Genomic DNA, 20,824 nt, shown 5'->3' on the forward strand with positions numbered 1-20,824 from the left:
GAGGAGAGGGACCTCGGAGATCGCCGGGACAGGTGGGGGGCGTGACTATGGTGGGGAGCTGTAAACGTGAAGGCGGGGGGGCGTGGCCACAAAGGGTGGAGCACCTGGGGCGACGTGGGAGAGTCTGAGCGGGACAAGACGCCAAGGTAAGAGGGGCGGGGCCTTTGGGGCCGCAGGCAGCTGGACCGGGTCTCCGCGACCGTAGGATTCACGGTGGAGGGCCGGGTGGGGGGCGTGGCCTGGGCGGAGAGGACGGGTGGGGCAGGGAGCCGCCGGCGCCCAGGTCCGCCTGTGGCTCTCCCTGCTCCCCCTGGCGGCGAGTCCCGTCCCTTTCCTGCTGGAAGAGTGTTTCTGGGTGTACCTGAAAGTCGGTGTATACCAGTTTATGGGTCGAAGGTTGCCATGTCTGAGTTCCTTTGGCCGAAGGTGTTACCGTGCATAAGCGTCTGAACCGCAGTCGGTGCGCATCCCCGGCTGTATGTCGGCGCAGCTGACCACTCTCAGAGGTTTCGTGCGTTGGAGCAAGTCCTTGGAGGAACAGTTTGGCGATGGGTTCCAGAAGGGGTCCTCTGGAGGGTCGCTTCGGTCTGCATGTGCTCAAGCAGTCTTGTTTCTCCTTCGACTCCTCCCCGATTCCCTCCCCAACCCCCAAATCCCGATTCCCAGCCTCGCGCGCGCCCGGAGCCCACCCCCTCTTTTGGGCGCGAGGCCCCGCCTCCCGCCCCCTTTCCTCAACCACAAAGTTTATTTGCAACAAAAGGGAGCGCGGAGCAAGCAGCCAAGAGGGAGGGAGCGGGAGCCGGAGCGGGAGCGCGAGGGGAGGCAGGCAGGCCGGCTGGCGGGCACGGAGCCGAGGAACAGAGCACTGGGATCCTGCCCGGACCGGGCCGGGCCGCGATGCTCCGAATCGCACAGGCCGAAGAGGCGGCCGGTCCCGGGGGTCGGCGCTGAGGCGGGAGGGACCGCGCTGGATGGAGCCGATGCCGCCCGCGGCCTCAGAAACTTGAGCGGCGGCAGATAAACCTCTGCTTGAGTCTCTGCGCCCTCTGCCTGCAAACCCCCTCACACTGCTGCTGCAGAACTCAGGCCTTCGGACCCCGGCTGCTGCGCTCCTTTGGGGCGAGGGCGCGGGGGGGGGTTGGCCGCGGCTCCCCGAGGCCAGCCCCCCCCAGAGTGAGTGCTGCCACCATGGCGGACGGGGCGCCCCGGTCCCCGCTCTATCGCAGCGTCTCGTTCAAGCTGCTGGAACGCTGGAGCGGCGGGCCCGGGCCGAGGGAGGAGGCCACGGACACCCCCGGGCTGCGGCGCCGCGCCTCGTGCGGGCCCGCCGCGTCGGTCCCGGGCCAGCCCTCCCGGCGCGTGTCCAAACTGGCGTCGGGGCCCCCGGCCGCCCCCGCGCAGCCGCGCCCGCTCCGCAGCCTCTCGCCGTCGGTGCGCCAGCTCTCCCGGCGCTTCGACGCGCGGCGTCTGGACCACGACCACTCGGGGGCCCGAGACGGGGGCGTCTCCCCCGGGGCCGCGGAAGAAGCGGCAGAGGGCGCGGCGCGCGGGGCCTGGCCCAGCGTCACCGAGATGCGCAAGCTCTTCGGCGGCCCTGGCTCCAGGCGGCCCAGTGCGGACTCTGAGGCCTCGGGGACGCCCAGCCCCGACGGTGCGGTGTGGGAGCCCCCGGCTCGCGAACCCGGGCAACCACCGACGCCACCTCCTCGGACGTGCTTCCCCCTGGCGGGCCTGCGTTCCGCGCGGCCGCTGCCCGGCCCAGGGACCGAGGGGAGGAGGCGGCGGCAGCAGCAGCAACAGGAGCGGGCGCTGCGTCCGGCGGATGGTTTACATTCTTGGCATAGCTTCTCCCAACCGCAGGCCGGGGCCCGGGCCTCCTGCTCCTGCTCCTCCTCCATCGCCTCCTCCTATTCTGTCAGCCGCGGCCGGGCTGCCAGCTCCAGCGAGGAGGAAGAGGAGGTCCCGCCGCCGCCGCCGCCCGGGGCGCAGAGTCCGGCCTACCACGGAGGCCACTCCTCGGGCAGTGACGAGGACCAAGACGGTGAGGGCGGCCACCGCTGGGGTGGGAGGCCGGGACCCAGGCCTGGAAGCTCCCTCTTGGACAAGGACTGTAGGCCGGACAGTTATGGGTTAAACCTGGGCAGCATGGATTCAGCTGGGGGAGCCAGGAGTCCCGAGCCCCCCAAATCTCCAAGAGCTTGTAGTGAGGAAGGAGCCCGAGAGTGGGGTACTGGCTTGCCTCCCTGTGGACCAGGTTCCCAGGAAGGACTCCGGCCCGTGTCTGACACTGTGGGGGGAACCTTCCGCGTGGCCAAAGTGAACTTCCCTGCATACCTAGCCAGCCCAGCAGGCTCCCGCGGTAGCAGCCGTTATTCCAGCACCGAGACCCTTAAGGATGAGGACCTGTGGGCTAGTCGGGGTTCTGGCGGCTGGGGCATGTACCGCTCCCCTAGCTTCGGAGCTGGAGAGGGGCTCCTAAGGCCTCAGCCTCGGAGCCGCCCCAAGGGACCTGTGGGCACCACCAGGGTATTGAGAGATGGAGGACTGGAGCTGGACAAGAGCCGGCAGCGGAAGTCCCTGTCAAATCCAGATATTGCCTCAGAGACCCTGACGCTGCTCAGTTTCCTTCGCTCAGACCTTTCGGAGCTGAGGGTCCGAAAGCCCGGTGGGCGCCCCAGTGACCTCGGCAGTGGCCCTTTAGATGGCAGAGACTCACCGTCAGCAGGTGGCCCCAGGGCACAGCTTGGACCCACACCAGCCCCAGCCCCAGCATCGCCTGGCATCCGCCCCACACTCAAAGACTTAACGGCCACCCTGCGGAGGGCAAAGTCTTTTACCTGCTCTGAGAAGCCTGTGGCCCGCCGCCCAGCGCGCACCAGTGCCCTGAAGCCCAGCTCCTCTGAGCTCCTGCTGGCAGGCCCAAGTGCTGAGGAGGACCCACTGCCCCTGGTGGTCCAGGATCAGTATGTACAAGAGGCCCGTCAGGTTTTTGAGAAGATCCAGCGAATGGGTGCCCAGCAGGATGATGGAAGTGATGTCCCCTCTGGAAGCCCTGACTGGGTAGGAGACATGACCCAGGGGCAGCGGTCCCAGGAGGAGCTTTCTGGTCCTGAGTCTAGCCTGACAGATGAGGGCATTGGGGCAGACCCTGAGCCTCTTGTTTCAGCCTTCTGCAGCCTGGGTACCACAGGGGTGTGGCGACCACTTTCCTCATCCTCAGCCCAGACCAACCACTATGGCCCTGGGGCTGAAGATAGTTTGGGAGGGTGGGCCCTGGTGTCCCCTGATACCCCTCCCACATCAGGTGCCCTCCGACGGAGACGCAAAGTCCCTCCTTCAGGGCCTGGTGGGACTGACCTGAGCAATGGGGAGGCCGGCGAGGCCTACCGGTCTCTGAGTGACCCAATTCCACAGCGCCACCGGGCTTCCACCTCCGAGGAGCCCTCTGGTTTCTCTGTGGATAGCAACCTTTTGGGTTCGCTAAGCCCCAAGACAGGGCTTCCAGCAGCCCCAGCTGTGGACGAGGGCCTGACCAGTGGCCACAGTGACTGGTCTGTGGGCAGTGAAGAGAGCAAGGGTTATGAGGAGGTAATTCAGAATATTGTTCAGGGGCCTGGTGCCTTGGGGCGAGTGGTGGATGACAGGGTTGCTGGCAAAGGCCCCAAGAAGAAATCTCTGAGTGACCCCAGCCGCCGTGGGGAGCTGGCCGGGCCTGGATTTGAGGGCCCCGGAGGGGAGCCCATCCGAGAAGTTGAGCCCATGCTGCCTCCATCTAGCAGTGAGCCCATTCTTGCAGAGCCGCGGGCAGAACCAGAAGAGCCCAGTCCTGCCAGGGGCCGGGCACAGTCTGAGAGGGCCCTACCCAAGACCCCACCTGCCTCCTCCACTGCCCACCGTGACTTCCATCTTGACCCTAAACTGGCTGATGTTCTGTCCCCACGGCTTATCCGACGGGGTTCCAAGAAGCGCCCAGCCCGGAGCAGTCATCAGGAACTACAGAGAGAGGAAGGCAACGAGGACCAGACTAGCAGCCTGTCTCGGGCCCGGCCATCCTCCAAACACATTCGCCACGCGAGTGTGCCTGCCACCTTTACACCTATCGTGGTGCCTGAGCCTCCGACTTCTGCCGGCCCCCCTGTGGCTGTGCCAGAGCCCGTGGGCTTTCCTGCCAGAGCCCACGCCGCACTGCAGGCGCCATCACTCGAGGATGTCACTAAGCAGTATATGCTGACCCTCCACACTGGCGAGGTTCCTGCCCCAGGACCTGTGGATATGCCCTGCTTGACCCCTGCTGCAGCGCCTTCTGCTGAGGCCAAGCCCCCCGAGGCTGCCCGGGCCCCAGGTGAACCTGCCCCAGCCAGCAAGTGCTGCCGCAAGCCACAGGTGGTGAGTCCTTTGTGGGGGGCTCTGGAGGGAGAGGCAAAGAAGGCCACGGGAGCTGACTTCCTCAGGAGCCTTTTGAGTGTGCTCATTGGGTCGGTGCCCTGGTCTGAGGGTGCTTACCTGGTCCTGGGAGTGCTCAGGTAGTTTTAAGGGTGTTAATGACACAGGGTTCCTGTCTACTCAGGCCCCGAAGGCTTCTGCCAGGGCTGATGAAAAAGGTTCTTGCCTGCTTTGCAGTGTTCTGGGTGATAATTACAAAGGGTTCTAATCTAGTCCTTTGGCTGTTTCTCAGGGACTGCTTTTACAGATTCTATCTGGTTCTTTTTTATAAATACACAAGGAGGTGTGAGTCTTTCTTGAGTCATACTGCGCTATCAGCCAGACCCTTTGTAGGATATTAGGGCTTGGGGCCCACAGCTGAGACAGGTTTGTACTTCCTATTGTGGCTCTCCTGTGGCAGATTGAAACGTGGGATTGTCCCCGAGCCTGGGAGAATTGGAGAGAGGGACAGCTGTTGCTTTACGGAGGAGCAGAAAAGACCATAAAGGACTCTGGTGGCCCCGGCCTTTCTCTGTGCCTCGACCTCTGCATCTGGGAAAAAAGGGGCCTGTGGACAGGGTCCCTGTGCCTCCGTCCAGCTGTTGCTGCCCAGATTAGGGAGTTCACAGGTTGGACTTGAGGCGTCCTTGGTGTCTGAGGTCTGCCGGCGCCTCTTCTGATTAGAGCAGGAGCTTGCCGGGGAGAGCAGGGACCGAGAAGAGGGGGCCCGAGCCTAGCGGACAGGGGCCTGGAGAGAGTTGGGGAGGGCCTCCAGCTCCCACAGGAGGGCTGCCTCTGCACTGGCCCCCCATCCTGCCAACTTCCCCCTCTCCCTGCCCACCACCCCCTTCCTAGTGACTCTGAAATGTTTCCCCCTTCCTCTGTCAGACCCCAAGCCCTTGGGGACTCCATCTTTCTGAGGCCCCCACTTCTGCCTTCAGATGTCCCTGGAGTGTTGGCTGTGGGTTCAGATAGGTTCTGGGCTCTGCGATGGCCCCGCATCTGTACTGGAAGCTCGGTTCTAGGTTTTGGGTTCTGGGTCTAGTGTGGGGAGCTGCTCTCCAGCCTCCAAACCTTAGCCCACTCTAGTCCTCCCATCTTTCTAGGCCTAGCTTGATGTTCCCTCTTGCCTCCGAGTGGAGAGAACTAGTAAGTCTATATTTGGAAGAGCAGGGTTTGAGCCATGGCTCCGGATCTCTGTGTGGCCTAGGATCCATCACATCCCTGCTCCATAACTCACTTTCCTCTTCTGTAAAATGGGTATAATGGTTTCTGCCTGGCAGGCTCTTGTCAGATGAGTGGGTGGTGTGACCACTCCCTCCCTAGGAACAGGAGAGAGGGGGTGGAAAAACAGGCTCCCCTGCCCCCGCTGCTTCTCTGACCAGCTGTGGCCTCTCCTCCCTGCCCCCTCCTGGTTTCTGAGTACCAGGCTGGGCACTCTGAGCCTCAGTATTACCAGGTGGACTTGAACTGGCTCAAAAGAGAATCACTATCCCCTAATTCCCCAAACCCCTCATAAAACCTGGAAGTTCTCCTGTCTGCTAGCCCAAATCCCTTCTGCTGCCCCCTTCCTTCTGCCTCCAGGAAGATGGGTAGCAGCTCTTCACCCCCTCCATATGGCCTCCATGGAAGAGACAATGTTCCCTTGTTTCGGGCCTGGGGCTCCAGTCACGCTCCTTGGGCTGTGGGTGGAGATGGTGTGGTGTGAGCTCCAGAAAAAGAAGGGAAGAGAAGAGGCTTTCACACTTTGCTGATGAAGCAGAAACCAGGCTGAACCCAGCCAGGGGCAAACAAGAGAGGCCCAGGAGTGGGGGAGGGCAGAGGTGGCCCCTGACCCAACCCTAGGCTCTGGGGAGTCCCTCAAACTTAGGTCTCTCCCAACCCAGAATCTGCATTTGCCCTCTGCATGGCATGTCCCCATTGTGAGCAGGTGGCCTGGGCACCCAGGCCCGGCTCAACCTCTGACTCACTCTGAGACCCGGGCAGAGTCACCTTGGGCTTCGATTTTCCTATCTGCACAATGGGATGTTAGACAGCCTGGTCTTTGAAGTTCTGAGAGAGGACAGCCGGCAGAGTGGTCAAGGGAAACAGGAAGTGTTGGAGTGTTGCTGGAAGAGAAAGGCAACTCTGTGCAACAGCTGTGAGAACCTAGGAGCCCAGGGAATGAGGACTAACTCGTGGTCATTTTATTCTCTGAACACCTGCTTGCGTTTCTGCTAGGACCAAGCAGAGCTGTTGGAGCCTCCATGCCCTGCTCCTGCCACACACCTTTGTCATTGCCACTTAGAACCACAGTAGCCTGGGTGATAGACTCTTCCTTCCAGGGCTTCCCCTACCCTGGCCCTAGAGTACAGAGTCTTATAGCCTAGTCTTCTGTCCCCAGGTGCTGATACCCCTTGACAGATGTAGCCCAGAACAGGAAATGACCTGTGTCTCAGAATCACAAATGGATTAACTCACAGAATTTTAGCATACTGCAATAGCAGTAACAGTGGCTAACATTTATTAAGTACTTACTGTATGCCAGATACTCTGACTATTTCATTCTTCAAATGTCTAAAGCTTTGAGAACCTTTCAGTGCCGGATTCTTAGAATTGCAAGCTGGTAGATTCCCACTGAGTCCTAGAATGTCAGTATCTTAGACGTGAAGGAACCCAGGGGATCCCTGCTTCTTGGTGGGATTGGCCTGCCATCTAAGTAATGGGGACAGGGTCGGAGAGAGTCGGGGGGTGTCCTCTGCATACCCCTGATGGCCTGAACACCTTCCTGGTGGTTATTTAATTCACTGGGATCTGAGGGTGTGTTGGAAAAGACTTTAACACTCAGAAAGGAGGATGCTGGGTCTAAGGTCACACAATAAGGCAAGGCACACCAGGCCCAAGCACCAACCCCCTGTCCTGGCAGATACACCCTCCACCCCCAGCTTGCCTAGCCAGCTCCCTGCCTTGCTGAAGAAGGCCTGGGTTGCAGCTCTTCATCACCTTTCTTCTCTCTGTGTCCCCTTAGCAGGGAACCCACGGGGGTGGGGGTTCTCTCTGCCCCCTCCTTGGCTCTTTACTGTGATTTTTCCATGGAAACTGGTTCTGGGAGGGGAGACAATCAGGACATTTGGAGTTCTGAGCGGTACCAAATATCTATAATTAAATGTCTTGTCACCCAGTAGGAGGGTGGGATGGGGAGGACAGGCAGAGGGCTGTCCCTTTCCTCTGTTTATCCCCTGCTCCCCTACTCCTTCCTAAGGGGCCCGGGACTATTGGAGGCAGTACAGTCCAGAAATGGGTCGCCCGCCCCCACAAACATGGAAGACTTGGGGGATGGGCCAGAGTTGAGTCTGACATTTCTCCCCCACATTTCTGAAACCAGCTGGGTTTTGGGATGATCTGGGCTGTTGCTAATCCTGTCCCCAGCACCCTCCCAGTGTAGGGACTTGCCCCTCCTGCTTCCTGCCCCTTCCCCCTCCCCACATCTGTGATCTCGGGCTACACATGGTGCCTTGCAGCAGATGGAGGCACCCCCAGGCCTGGGGAACCAGACACTCGGAGAGTTCAGAATCTAGAAGCAGCCAGAAGGGACTCTAGAATGGTGAGGAATCGACCTAAGGGCTGGCAGGGGAGACTTCCTGGAGGAGGCTATGCCTGGAGCCTGGCCTTGAAAAAACCCGGAGAGTTTTCAAGGCCAGGTGGGTGACCCTTGATAGAGCAATACATTCATCCAGTTAACAGATATTTACTGAGTTCCCAGATAGTGCCAGGCACTCTCCCAGGTCCTGGGGATACAATAACAAGCAAAACAAAGGCCTGGCCTCGTGGAGCTTCCAGACTAATGAGGAAGCCTATGTGTCAATGGATACATTATGCGTCAGAGAGATGGGACTAGGGAGAAAGAAAGCAGGTTAAGGGAGTAGAGACTGACAGGGAGGGAGTATTAGCTTAGATCAAGAGGTCTGGGAAAGCCTGTCTCAAAAAGTGAGATCTGAGCAGAGGCCTGGAAAAAGTGAGAGAGCAAGCAAGGTAGCTGTTTCTGAGAAAGAACATTCTGGGCAGAGAACAGCAAATGCAAAAGTCCTGAGGTAGAAGTGTTGGAGAAATTTCCCCCAGGACTGTGTGGTTGGAGCAAAGTAGGAATGAGGTCAGAGAGGTAAAGGGAGGGTGGGAGTAGATCAGGCTGGAGATAGATGTCATAGACCAATAAGAGGACTCCAGCATTACTGGAAATGAGATGGGGTAGGCACTTCGGGAAGGTTCTGAGCAGAGCAGTGACCTGATCTGAGTTAGGCTTTCAGAGGTCTGCTCTGGCTGCAGGGACCTAGGGTGGAAGCAGGGAGGCTGGTAAGGAGGCCACTGGATAATCTGGGTAAGAGCTGCTGGTGGCTTCATCTAGAGCGAGGTGGGGGAGTAGTGGGTTTCTGCTGCAGCCCAGAGGGCCTGGACCCCAGCATTCAAGGTGAACACAGAGCTACTGAGGCTCTCATAGCTGGGCAGTGTGGGAGGGGTTGATTTGGGTGGGGAGGGGGGAGTTGATCAAGCCCCCAGGGTGTCATGGAGCTGTAGACTATACTGACTGCCCCCTGCAGAACCACACTGGCTGGGCTCCAAGAGCAGGAGGGTGGAACCACCATAGGGCCCTGGTGAGGATAGCAGCAGTGCCATGTCCTACTGGTGTCTCTTCTAGAGCCACAGTGACGCCCATCAGCTCCAGCTTGCTTATCTCCTGGGACAGGGAGCTCCCGCCACCCTAAGGTAACTCTGTCCCTCCCGTCTGGTCCCCTAGCCAGGTGGGCATTGCCCTGGACCCAGTATATGGATGAAGAAGCAGGTCCAGAGTAGACAGAGGTTTGCCTAATGCCCTATGGCTCAAGTATGGGATTTCGCCCCAGGTATCCTGACATCCAGGCCATACATTGGCCCCACAGAGTTCCCACTCAGCAGAGTTGGCTAGAATGGCGGAGTAGGGTGGGGGAAGGGGGAGCCCATGTTTCCCAGAAAGGCTTAAAGCCCTGCCGTGCTTGTTGGGAAATGTGCCCAGGCAGCCTGGCGCCTCGCTGGCAAGCCCTAAAACAGGGGCTCTGGGTCCCCTGGGAAGCAGGAGCCTATTGGAGCCAATGCCCCCGCCTTGGGAGTTGAGCCTCTCCTCCCACTTCCAGCCCAAGCCTCTGGGGCATTCCAGGGGTGGACAGGCAGAGGACAGCTGCCAGGCTGCCAGGCCCTGGGCAGTGAGTGAGCCCCAGCTGATGAAATGCAGGGGCCTGTGGCCCCAGCCAGGGTATCTGAGCTCCCAGCGGGGTGTCCACAACCACCCCCTCCAGTAGCCAGGGTTACCAGGGATGACTTGGTGGAGCACATGGAGGTCTGCACTAGGGGTCAGGAGACTGGGTCCAGCCTTAGCCTCCCCAGTTTCCTGGCGTGTGGCTTTAAGTAAGTCACTTCCCCTCAGAGCCACAAATTCCTCCATGCTCTTGGACCCCAGGATGGAAACTCTCCCCCTACCCCAGGCCTGGTGGGAGAGGCACTAGCTTCCCTGAGCAGGTCCCAATTTGTAGACTGAAGAGCTGGAATTAAGCAGCTGAGGAGACTGAGGCTGAGTGGGGCTGGGCCTCACTAGGTTTGGCCCCCGAGGCCTTGCCCTTGCCACTGGCGGCTGCTCTGGGCTCCACCACACACATATGTGAGGCCTTTCCCCACACAGGTGGCAGGCTGTGTGGCTCAAGCTGGTGCCTAGCCAGGATTTTTAAACTCCGTCCTGGGCCTGAGGCTGTCACGTGGCTCCAAGACACTCCGGAGGAGGATGGGATAGACTGAGGGGGAGGCTAGTCAGCACTTGAGGTCAGAGGGACTGTTGTGGATTCCAGTCCAAGATGGCGAATGGGTGGTGTATTGGCTTCCCATTGCTGCTGTGGCAAATTACTACACATTTAGGACTTAAAACAATACAAATACTGTCTTACGGTTCTGGAGGTCAGAAGAAAAAGGTTTCAATGTGCTAAGAGTTAAGGTGTTAATAGGGCTGGATTTCTTCTGGAAGCTTTAGGGGAAAAACTGTTTCCTTGCCTTTGGCAGCTTATGGTGTCTGCGGGCACTTCTTGCGTTGTGACCCCTTCTTCTGTCTTCAAAGCCAGCAGCATGGCACCTTCAAATCTTTCTCTCACCCTGTACATCCTGCCGCCCTCTTGTCAGGCCCCGGTGATCACTTTAGACCCACAGGATCATCCAGGATAATTTCCTCCTCTCCAGATCCGTACTCTGCAAAGTCCCTTTTGCCACGTAAGGTAACAAATTCATGGTTCCAGGGATTAGGACGTGGACATCCTTGGGAGCCATTATTCTGCCTACCACAGGTCAGAGAGGGGCCAGGCTGTCAGCCCCTGAGATCCAGAGTCCCCGGGAGGTGCTGGGCACAAGGCAGAGCCTGTGAGCACAGGCCTACTGCATCTGTCCCGCACTAGTTTCTTCCCATGGTCATTTGTCATCTGTCATTCGTTCATTCTGCGGTCAGTTGTTGAGCCCCTTGGGGGGCAGTGGGGACACACAGGGAAAGCTTGGACACCATCCCTGCCTGACAATGCTTTTCAACAAGGGTCCTTGTCCCCTGAGGTGGGTGGGATCCACTGGGTGGCTGAGCCCTGGCCTGATGAGAAAGGGACAAGTGTCCGTAGGTCTTACGGGTGGGCTTGGCTTTTAGGGGCAGCTGGCTCCGAGCTTGCTGACCAAAAACTGGGATGAAGCAGCTTCCAGGAGGCGCCGTTGGCAGGTCCATTCAGAGCCAGGGCAAAGAGGGAAGGTGAGGGTCTAGGAAGGGAGTAGGAATCCCATCTCCGTGGAGTTGCCCTAGGTAGAGCTCGGGCAGATGGGGAGGAGCTGCATACTGGGGATTGGTGACCCTGGTGCCGTGGGACCAGAGGACCTGTCAGGCCACTTCATGCCCTGAGAGGCCGAAGCACTTCCCAGGAGGGGGCATGTGGAGGGCAGGAGCCGACCAGGATCCTTTCTTCCCTGAGGCTGCTTTGGGACCAGGGCAAGCATATAGAGACTCCTCAGCATTGTCCCCTCGATCCATAGGGATTATTGTTCAGATTAACTGGAATCCTGCTAAGAGGGCTTGGCACATAGCGAGTGCTCAAGGAGCATTAGTTCCTCCCTTCATGACTGAGAGGCAAGGCGCTAGGATTCTAAAATTCTAATAGACACTGACTCCAACATGCTCAGTTTCCCAGCATCCCTCTCCAGCTTAAAGCAGAGGACAAAGCACTGGGCAGGCGGGCAGGTGGGGTACTGACTAGGTAGGTTTGGTGGCCCAGCAGCCCCGGCCTTTGGAGATGGGAGGTGGGCAGAGGAGAGGGCTAGGTATTTGGGTGGAATCAAGTACCCAGCGTCCTTGCTCTTCTCTCCAGCTCCCCCTCTGGCTTTGTTGCCACCAGCCCCAACCTGGGAGGCTAAGCAGAGCCAGAGCCCTCTCTGGTCAAAGCCTTAGACCCACTGGAACCAGCCTCCGAAGCAGGGCTCAGTGGCTTCTCCAAGCCAGGGAGTCTAAGGGTCCATCCATGTGCCTGGTGGGCTTGGGGGTCAGACCAATGAAGGTTAACATCTCAGAGTAGACTCTGGCTCCCTCACTGCGTGAAAACTCACAAGTTATTTCATCTTAGTGCAGAGCCTCAGTGTCCTACCCTGTCAGCCCTGGACCCCGGGTTTAGAAGCTCTCAGAACGGTGACTACTTTAAAAGCATGTACTTTCGAGATTGCTAGTTTAGAGTGTAGAATCTGGAATCTTGCGCTTTCAGGATGAAGGATTCGTTTTTTTCCAGGAGTCCATACCTCTTAGCTTGATTTTGTTCATGCATTTGAGATGTTCTGAGATTCTGGGGCCAAGGAGAGGGGGGCAGGTCCTGGGCCAGTGGGGTTGTGGGGGGGGCAGGCAGACTGTGTTGAAGGGAGCCAGGCTGAGGGAGCCAGCGCCAGGTTGGTGTCTGTTTCCTGTTTATTGGTTCCCAGGGGGTGAGCAGGCCCTGCCCCAGAGCAGCAAGGAGTGGGAGGGAGGGAGGCGGGGTATCCTGGCTGCCAGCCAGCCAGCCAGCCCCACAGTTCAGCCTCCTGGGACTGCTGAGACCCCTCCCCCTGAGCCCCCTTAGACAAACATCCAGTCCTTTCCCAGGACAGGGCACTGGAGGTCAAGGAGCAGATGTGGAAGGGAAGGGCTGGAAGGACAGGAAGGGACCCTTCCCCCCAAAAAATCCTACTGACTCCATTTTCTTGGCTGCCTGTGTCACTGAAGTCTCACTCCTGGTTTCTCACTGTCCCCTTCTGTCTTCTATCTCCCTGGGAGGGGCGGGGGGTGTGGTGTGGTGGTGAGATAGCCAACTTCTTGGAAGGCCAGGAGGCAGGAGGAGGAAGAAGAGGGATAGGGCCCTCGGTCCCAAGAGGTCCACCTGGAAAGATCTTTAGAAACCAGCTGTGTCAGGACGCCTGGGTGGCTCAGGCAATTAAGTGTCTGACTTTGGCTCAGGTCATGATCCCGGGGTCCTGGGATCGGGTCGCACCTCTCGCACATTGAGCTCCTTACTCAGCAGGGAGCCTGCTTCTCCCTCTGCCTGCTGTTCCTGCTGCTTGTGCTGTCCCTGTCTCTCATCCTGATAAAGGAAGGAAGGAAGGAAGGAAGGAAGGAAGAAAGAAAGGAAGGAAGGAAGGAAGGAAGGAAGGAAGGAAGAAAGGAAGGAAGGAAGGAAAGAAAATCTTAAAGAAAGAAAGAGAGAGAAACCAGCTGTCAGCTATGTCTTCTAACCATCCCTCAACCCAACATTATTCAGAGGGTAAACTGATGGCCAGCCAGGGCAGGGGTCTTCCCCAAGGCCGAGACATAGTGGACCAGGCACCTCACTGCTGTTCCAGCCTCACACTTGGACTGCTGCATATAAGGGGGCACTGGGAATTCTCGAGACAGGGGATGGCATGGGTCACTTGGCATTTAAGGGAGTTGGGCTGAACCAGGCAGGAAAAAGAAGCCTCAATATGTGTCTGCAGAGAGGTCCCCTTTTGACCAGAGCACACAGGGAGAGGCTGTGTGAGCAGGCGCCAGGCTGAAGGCCGGAAGTGCCAAGTTAAATGGGCCGGGCTTTGTCCTGTGGGCAGTGGGGAGCTATGGAAGGTTAGGAGCCAAGGAGGAGCATTGCCAGATGGACACATTCAAAAACATCCTCTGGTTGTGGACTGGAGAAAGCAAGGATGAGAAGCCCGAGCTAAGGGGTACAGGTGATGCAGGGATGGAGAAAAAAGGACTTACTAGGGAGATCATTTGGAGGTAAAACCCGACAACTTAAATTTAGGCTCAGGGGCCCTACCAGAAAGCAGCATGAGGGGAGTGGGGCTGCCTCCCTTGTTGCAGTTCGAGAATAGGGCAGTGGGACAGAATGCACGGTCATCTGAGTCATCCCCCTGCCTCAGGGCCGAATGTTCCTCTGCGTTTCTAGAAGGGGAAGGGAGCTCTGAATCAGCTCAGGTCCGTGTCTCTGTGCCTCATTTGCTTCCTGTCTAACTTCAGTACCTCCTGTTCCAGCAGAAGTGCCTGCTTCTCAGTGGGGTTACCAGAGAAGAGCAGAGCTCCAGGCTACACCCCCAGTCCCGCTACCTCTGGGACTGGCCTGGGTGGGGAGCTTGAGGGGGGGTGGGCAGGAGCAGGCCTGTGCTGCTTTGCTAGCTATGACCCAAGACCAGTCACTCAGTCTCAGTCTCCATTCTGTGAAGTGGGAATCCCAGATGTGGCAGAGTCCAGGAAAGCTCTGGACTGTGCAGGCTCTTAGGAGCTGGGGGTGGAGTTACTGGTAGGTAGACAGGCAGGCCACCTTGCTAGCAGTGCTCACGTGGGTCCTGTAGTCAGAGACAAAGTATCCGTATGATATTTGTACCACCAACCCCAAGACAAGTGCTGTTCTCTCGTCCTGCAGTCCTGGAGGCCTTCCTGGAGGAGAGTAGTCTGTAGAGAGAGGAGTAACTCAGATTTGGGGCCTGATCTGAGGCTGTTTCCTCATCAGATGCCTAATTAACCTTCTAGCTCCTCGCTGCACCCTGGTCCTCTTCTCCCTTCCTCCTGGACCAGAGCTTTCAGGCTTCTCCCCAAGGCCAGCGGGGGTGGTGCCTGGGGCGGGTGAGGAATTTCCGAGGGAACAGCTAAATTCAGCCCTGGCTAAAAATAGTCCTGGGCCTGGCCCCAAGGCTAGAGGGGGAAGAGGAGGAGGAGGAGGAGGAGGAAGGCAGGGCTGGCCCTCATCCTGCCTGCCGCACCCCTTCACCTGGACCCAGGGCCTGGGCTGCAAGCTGCCTCCTCCCTCCTCACTCACACCAGGCCTTTCCCTCACTGGGGCTTCGCTCTTTCTTCTCTCCTCCCTCCTCTGTTCCTCTCCCTGCCCTCCTCCCCCAGCCTTGCCCCTTCTGGCGGTCTCTTGTCCCTGTATCTCCCCGCCTCTGACAGAGCCAGACAGAGGCTGGTGGCCAGGACCAGGACTTCAGAAGAGGGCCTTGTGTAGGGAGGTGTCCCCTTGGCATCCTAGCCGGCGTGTCAGGAATCACCTCCCCTCCACCAGCAGCTGATTGCAACCCCTCTCTTCTGGGGCAGGAGTATAGGGGACGACAGACCTCAAAGGTTCGGAGGTGTGGAGATGTGGGTGGGGCCCCCGGTTCACCCCATGGCCTGGTACATGGTTCTGGTCAAGCGGCCCCACCCTTGCCAAGCCCTGCTGTTCCTGGCACACAGGGCATCAAAACACATGTATTAAACAAATAATGTGGAGGGAGTGGGGAAGGCAGGAGGAGGAGAGCTGGGGCCTGCCCTTGGGGGAATTCCCAGGCTGCTCAGAACTCTTCCCACCACCCATGTCCAGCCCTGTTTGGGCTCTACCCTGGAGATGGCAGGCCTGAGCACCCAGGCAGGTGAGAGCTGGCAGATGGGCAAAGGGTACTGTCCCAAGCCAGTACCAAGTGGGGGTGGAGGTGAGGTGGGAACTGGATGCTGAGGCCCAGGGAAGGTGAGATTCCTAGCTCAGATCGCAGAGCTCAGGAGAGAGGTGGTAGGATTAGAACCCAGGCTGGCCTCACTCCAAGGCTGCTGGTCTAACGTAGCAGAGAGATCCAGAAGGAAGTGGACGAAAGTCTTAGGAGATCTGGCCCAGAGTACTTGATTGAATATGGCGCGACTCAGGGATGGGGGCGGGTCACAAGTAGTGGCAGCAAAGTGTGTCGAGCTCTCCCCGTGTGCTGGGTGCTGGTCTGAGCTCTTCCATGAATCCACTCATTTAATCTCACAGCCGCCCGTGGGGAGGTACTGTCATCCCTGTTTCTAGATGAGGAGCCTTGGGCAAAGCATGATAAAGTAGTTCACCAGGGTTAGGGACGCTAACCGAGCGAAAGATTGGAGTCTGGTTCCAGGATCTCTGAACGTCCCCGAGGCTCCTGGCTTTCAGACTGCCTGGGTGGGGGCGGTGTCATCACCAAGGTGGGTTTGAGGGAGGAGAGAGTGGATTCCGCTTTGGACGCGGGAAACCCACTGGATTTCCAGTCCGCAGTCCTAGCCCCGGGAAGGAGCATAGAGTGGAGGCTCGGTAAATACTAGCTGAATGGCTCCTTGAATATAAGGGGCCCTTGGGCTGCAAGAGGAGGTGATGGACCGGCAGAAGGAGTGAGCGTCTACCCCCACCATTGGCCCAGGGACCTTTCTCTTGGTGCTAGAGTGTAGCTGAGGTGGGTGTCAGGCTCCTTGCTTGTGGAGAAAGCTTTGGGTTGGAAGGATGCTGAGATGAGCCACAGGCGGGGGAAGGAGGGGTGGGTAGGGGCAGGCCAGGCAGTGCTGGCGCGGTCCCACCGCCAGTATCTGGAAAGCAGATCTCTTGGGCCATGGCGTGACTCAAATGGAGACAAAAAAACCTTCCATATTTGGACAAAGAGCCCAGAGAGGCCGCCTCCCCCCACCCCCGGTCTCCCTCTGGGCCCCTAGCCCTGAGCCCTATCCCACTGAGCTTAACTCTCAGGCCTCAGGCAGCACTGCGGCGTCCTCCCCTCAGCCATCAGGCCACCTTCCATGCAGCCAAGCCTGGGCCATGGGTGCTGGAGAAGAAACAGCCAGCTCTGGGCCCTGAGCCTGGGGTAGAAATGCAGAGAGGAGCCCTGGCAGAGCACTCAGGTCGGAAGGGCTTATACACCTACACAGACAATGCACATGCCGTGGGGTATGTTGACTATGGTATGAACCCAGCATGGCAAAGCCTGAGGTCCGCAACATGCAGGCAGGTACACACGCACGCACACACACATACACACTCATACACATTTCTTTTCAATCCCCAGTCGACTTCCGTATTCACAAAGACGTCTGTGCAGATATCAGAAGTGAGGGCCCAGCCCGGGAACCTCTCACACCTTTCCCAGAGCAAGCGTTGATGACAGCAGACTTGGAGTAGATAGGGACAGCCAGAGGTCAATTTAACAAGCAGTGTAAACAGTCATCATCCACCTGGGGACATGCAGACAGAGCCGTCTGTCCCTGCACTGAAACCCCGAGTACCCAGCGTGTGGGGCTAGGTTGTGCGGTGGGTACCGGAACCAGGTGGCCGGGAGGGGGTGTCAGCCCATGTTCTGCCTGGAGCAGGACCTCATTCCAGGGGGAGAACCCAGATGCTCGCTGTCACTGGCGGGGTAGCTGCGCTGACTTCACAGCTGCTCCGAGCTTTTCTAATGAGCCCTGGGTAATTAACTCTGGAATCAGCCTGGGTAATGGGTCTGGAGAGCCCAGGGTAACCTTTAAAATTCAGCTCCACTGTCGCCCACTGGTACCTATATTTGCAGGGTTAGCATGTGGGCTACAGGACAGATAGACGGAGGTTCCTGCCCCAAGAAGAGGTGGGAGCCCCATCTGAGAACTGAGGATCCAAAGGAGGCCAAAGTGGCTGAGGGCGAGGGAGGCTAATGTGGCTGGAGCCTTGAAGAACCAGCAGGACTTACTGGTGAAAATGGGGCCAGGCCTTTCTGTCAGAGAGAACCAGAAAGGCAGAAGCCTGTGATGGAAAAGCCCTGGTGTGTCTGGGGTGCCATGAAAGCCCACTGGTTCTAGAGAAAGTCAGGTGGGTTCTGGGGAGTCTAAAAGGCCAGCCCTGAAAGTCTGGAGTTCACCCTGGGGCAGGAATTTCCAAACTCTTACAGATAGTGCGGTGGCGCCTGGGTGGCTCAGTAGGTTAAGCATCTGCCTGCATGCAGCTCGGTTCATGATCCCAGGTCCTGGTATCGAGCCCCGAGTCGGGCTCCCTGCTCTGCCAGGAGCCTGCTTCTCCCTCTGCCCCTCCCTCTGCTCGTGCTCTCTCTCTTTCTGACAAATAAATAAATAAAATCTTTTTTTTAAAATAGTGGAACCCTATCTTCTAGAGGAATCTTGACAATGAACTATAAAACAGGTCAGCTTGGAACCTTGTTGATGTAAGTGGAGGTGGGGGCATATCTGCCCTCTTGATCATGTCTCCCCCGTGTGCTTCCATGGAGCCCCCTGGGACTCAGGCAGAGAATCCCTGTTTGGGGCAGAAGGGCCCTGTTTGGGGGCAGGGAGGTGGGTTGAGAGCAGGGCAAGTGTCTCCCTTCAGCTTCTCCGCAGGCTCAGAAGTTCCACCCAGCCAGATTCCCTGGGCAGGGACAAACCCTGGGCAGGCCATGTCTCCAGAAGGAGCCAGGATGATGGAGCACCCTACCTTGGGACTTCAATGAGCAGGCGATGTCCCCTACCAGGGGTCTGCAGAGCTGGGCTGGGCCCTGATTGATTAGGAAGACGACCTTTCAGAGTGGTGGGGAGGCCCTGATAGCTGACTGCTGTTTTCGGGAAGGTACAGGCCCTTTGAGGAGGCAGGGGGTTAGCAGCTAGCCATGCCCCCAGCATAGGCATGCTGCCTGGCCCAGCTCCATCACTGGCTGAGGACAGGGGGAGGAAGCTGGCTCAACTGAGATGAATCGGGAAGGCTCCCCCAGAGCTCAGAGTCACTGGAAGTGTGAACAGCTATTATCAGGAGAAAGCCTGAGCTAGGCACCTGGCAAGTCCGAGACCCTTTGCAACCCAGACTTTGCCCACCTCGGGCACCACCCTACCTGGCCTGCCACCTAGCTTAGGCTCCCACTTCCTCGGCCATTAAAAACATGGGTGGAGGCAGAAATGCCCGGCATAAAGACGGAGGTGGACGCACCTTGCAGAGACCAGCATCTGCTGAGGCCTGGCATGTAGGAGTGTGATGGGCTGGAGGAATCACTGTAGCCGGAGCATCATGCAGCCAGGGTAGGACATGTGTGGGGAGGTGGGGAAATTTGACCTGATGCTGGTGTGTCAGCAAGAGCCGGGGCACCCAGAGTGTCGGGGGCAGCCTGAGCACACTCACCTCTGATCCTACGTCCAGCTGTGTTGGTGTAATGGCTAGAATAAATTGGAGCCAGGTGGCTCAGGTTCAACTCCTGCTCTTCCTCTTAGCTGTATGACCTGGAGCAAATATTTAATCCCTCCGTGGCTCAGTTTATGCACCTGTAAAATGGGGATGATGGTGATGACAATGACTGCACCTATTATAGGGTTTCCTTAAAAATCAAAGGTGATAATGGCTGCAGTGGTTGGGCTAGAACACTGACCACAGGGGATCAGTGGGAAATCGTAAAGTTGGAAGAGGAGCGTAATGACCTGGCCTGGCTGAGGAGGGGTCCCAGGGATGAGAAGAAGTGTATGGGGTCACCAGGAACAGCTTAGAGTCATCTCTGAGGTAGAAGGCTAGACTGAGTTCCCCAAGGGAGGCTCAAACATCCCCCCCCAGGCAGCTGTCATAGGATGAGAGCTTTGCCATAGGAAGGGGCTTTGGAGAGGTGGGGTGGGATTCCGAGGGCTTGGGGACCTACTGATTTCTCATGGGCAGAGATTCCCGCCCTGCTATGACGTTGCCCATGACTGACCTCACTTTACAGTCAGTATCTGTGGCCCAGAGACAGGCAGGATTGCCAGGGTTGCCCAGCAAGTTCCAGCCCCGCGTCCTCCATCCAGGCTGGGGACTCATCTCCAAGCTTTGGCTGGGTCAAAGCCCAGCTCTGAGGTTGCCTGACTTGAGGAGGCGTGGCGGCTATGAAGGAAGAATTTGACAGTTCTCTGCCGAAGGGGTTAGGAACTTCCTCTCTGGCTTCAGGGCAGGGAGGCAGGGAAAGTGTCCTAGAGGAGAGCACAGATGACACTGGAATTGCGCAAGAGAAGACCGAGTGGGAAGCTGGAGGGAGAAAGCAAAGACAAAGGCTCCAAACTCAGGGTCCCAGAACAAACCCTCCTTCTAATGAAATCTGGTTTTCATTCACCAGGAGCCCCTTCGGGACTTGGTCCTGTGTGTAGGCTGGGAACACAGGGCAGTGCCCAGGGGTGATCGGGGGCCTAGGTGGAGATGCCTGGAGGCGGGGGAGCACAGAAAGTCAGTGTGCATAAGGGACAGTTCCTGGGGAAGAGACTGAAGCTAAGCCTTTGATGGGTGAGAGGGAAGATAAAGAGGGTCGCAAAGGCTGAGACGGAAATTCAATGTATGTATTTAAGATTTTGAATATGTAACATACTCATGTGGTTACGAAAAATAAAAAGGGGGCAGTGCACCTGGGTGGCTCAGTCGGTTGAACATCTGACTCTTGGTTTCAGCTCAGGTCATGATCTCAGGGTCCGGGGATGAACCCAGAGTCGGGCTCCATACTCAGCGGGGAGTCTGCTTGAGATTCTCTCCCCCTCCCCCTGCTCTCATGTGCACACTCTTTCTAAAACAAATGGATAAGATCTTAAAAACAAACAAAACAACAACAACAAAAAAATAAAAAAGGGCAAAAGTCTTCCCACCAGCTACCTAGTACCCGCCTTGCCCCACCCAGGATACCCAGTTATTAGTTCTTACGAATCCTTCTATATGCAAAGGCCAGCAAATGCACTTTCCTCCACTTTCCACACAGACAGAGGCACACCGCTGTCCGCTTAGTGAGATCTCGGCCCAGATCTTCCCTTCTCAGTGTGTTAAGAGCTTGTGTATCCTTTCTCTCACTGTAGGGTGTCCCATCACACTGACTACCGGATCTGTACTGAAGCCCACATTAAAGGATGTTTAGGTTATTTTCAGTCTTTTGCCGTTAACAACAGTGCTGTTGCAAACAAGCTTGTCCGTAGGTTATTTTGTATGGGGGCTGGTGTATGTTTAGAGCAATGTCTTAGGAGTCAGATTGCTGGGACAAAAGGTATATGTGATTCTGATTTGATGTTTCATGGAGGGGCTGCCTGCGTAAGGAGACTGTGTCCCCACAGCATCACCGAGTTGGACCTGTACTATTTTCCCAGTCTGAGAGGTGAAATGGCATCTCAGTGTATTTTAATTTGCATTTATCTTACAACGGG

At 57.6% G+C, this 20,824-nt stretch overlaps 1 protein-coding gene across 1 annotated transcript in view; it reads left to right on the forward strand.

Moving 5' to 3' along the window:
• The first annotated feature begins 968 nt into the window (after window positions 1-968).
• LOC111159621 (Rho guanine nucleotide exchange factor 17) overlaps window positions 969-20,824 on the forward strand; it is a 54,495-nt gene continuing 34,639 nt past the window's right edge. The window contains exon 1 of the mRNA XM_022522158.1: window positions 969-4,386. Within this exon, the coding sequence (XP_022377866.1) occupies window positions 1,189-4,386 (3,198 nt within the window). The 5' untranslated portion in view covers window positions 969-1,188. The remainder of the gene's footprint in view (window positions 4,387-20,824) is intronic.

The sequence above is a fragment of the Enhydra lutris genome, unplaced genomic scaffold (genome assembly GCF_002288905.1).
Source record: "Enhydra lutris kenyoni isolate GAN:26980312 unplaced genomic scaffold, ASM228890v2 scaffoldscaffold68, whole genome shotgun sequence".
Classification (NCBI taxonomy): Eukaryota; Metazoa; Chordata; class Mammalia; order Carnivora; family Mustelidae; genus Enhydra; species Enhydra lutris.